We start from the raw sequence: 1,211 nt of genomic DNA, 5'->3' as shown, positions 1-1,211 counted from the left end.
CACAGAATGGGTCACAGGGCCCCAGGGAGTACCAATCTCCACCAGAGCAGTCTGGTAATTACGTGTATCACCATGAATACAAATAACCCCAATCGTGCTAGGGTGTAAGCTGGCAGGGTTTACCAAATCACCTTTAACTAAGGTCACAACACTACCCGAGTCTAGCAGAGCAGTTACTGGCTTTTCATCAATGGCAATCACACACATTTGCTTTTCCATGCGTTTCTGACATGCTGCAGTACATACCGGTTCAGGAGCTACCATGGCAGACGACAAGCCAAAGGAAGGTGTTAAGACCGAGAACAATGATCACATCAACCTGAAAGTGGCTGGTCAAGATGGATCCGTGGTGCAATTCAAAATCAAAAGACATACACCGCTTAACAAGCTTATGAAGGCTTATTGTGAACGTCAGGGTTTGTCAATGAGGCAGATTCGATTCCGATTTGATGGTCAGCCAATTAATGAGACGGACACACCAGCACAGTTGGAGATGGAGGATGAAGATACAATTGATGTGTTCCAGCAGCAGACGGGAGGAAAGTTCTAGAACAAGCTCTAAATACCCAGCTGCTCCCCCACTGCCTCCACTTGAACATGTTCATCTCCATCCCTATTCCCATACTGTACATACATTTAGGATGGATGTGTTATTTTAGGGAATGTTTTTCCCATTGCCCGCATCCTCCACCATATGTGGGGTTAGCTCAGGTGGGGGATCTCCTTCCCTGGGACAAAGGTAGACCGCACAGCAGGCTTTCATCAAAATCTGACTGGTTGTCAGCTTTATTTAAAAGGTTTGCAGAAAATAAACAGAACATGAAAATAAACCCTTGCCATCCAGGCACTAACTAAACAAAAGATGATTCCTCTCTCAAAGGTGAAGGGCTTCTCCCTGTCACCAAAACAAAGTAACAGCAAACCTTTTCTTGCAGGTATAGTCCATACACACAGCTCTCTCAGAACACCTCTCTGAGTCCCAGGCCACGAGCAACTCCTTGCTCCAGCCCTGCCCTTTTTATACCACCTGTTGGTGGTCATCAGTGGAGCCCAAACTCTGGTCCGGACCCACCTGCTTAACTGCTGCCTCGAAAACCCGGAGTGGACTCCACCTAAACGGTCAGGTATGAGCATATGCGAGGTGACACATAGCGTCCCTCTATCACCTCGCCGTTCATCCTGTCACAATATATATATATATATATATATTA

At 46.5% G+C, this 1,211-nt stretch overlaps 1 protein-coding gene across 1 annotated transcript; it reads left to right on the top strand.

The window, feature by feature from the left end:
* Positions 1-248: 248 nt before the first annotated feature.
* Positions 249-677, top strand: LOC149474305 (small ubiquitin-related modifier 2). Its single transcript, XM_089664532.1, has one exon. The coding sequence runs from the start codon at positions 263-265 to the stop codon at positions 548-550; it is 288 nt and encodes a 95-aa protein (XP_089520658.1). The 5' UTR covers positions 249-262; the 3' UTR covers positions 551-677.
* The last annotated feature ends 534 nt before the right edge of the window (positions 678-1,211 follow it).

The sequence above is a fragment of the Staurois parvus genome, unplaced genomic scaffold (assembly GCF_062004578.1).
Source record: "Staurois parvus isolate SC_StPar_1 unplaced genomic scaffold, SC_StPar_1.0 ptg000006l, whole genome shotgun sequence".
Taxonomy (NCBI): Eukaryota; Metazoa; Chordata; class Amphibia; order Anura; family Ranidae; genus Staurois; species Staurois parvus.
Note: the sequence above shows the minus strand (reverse complement) of the source record. Positions and strands in the feature narration are given on the sequence as shown.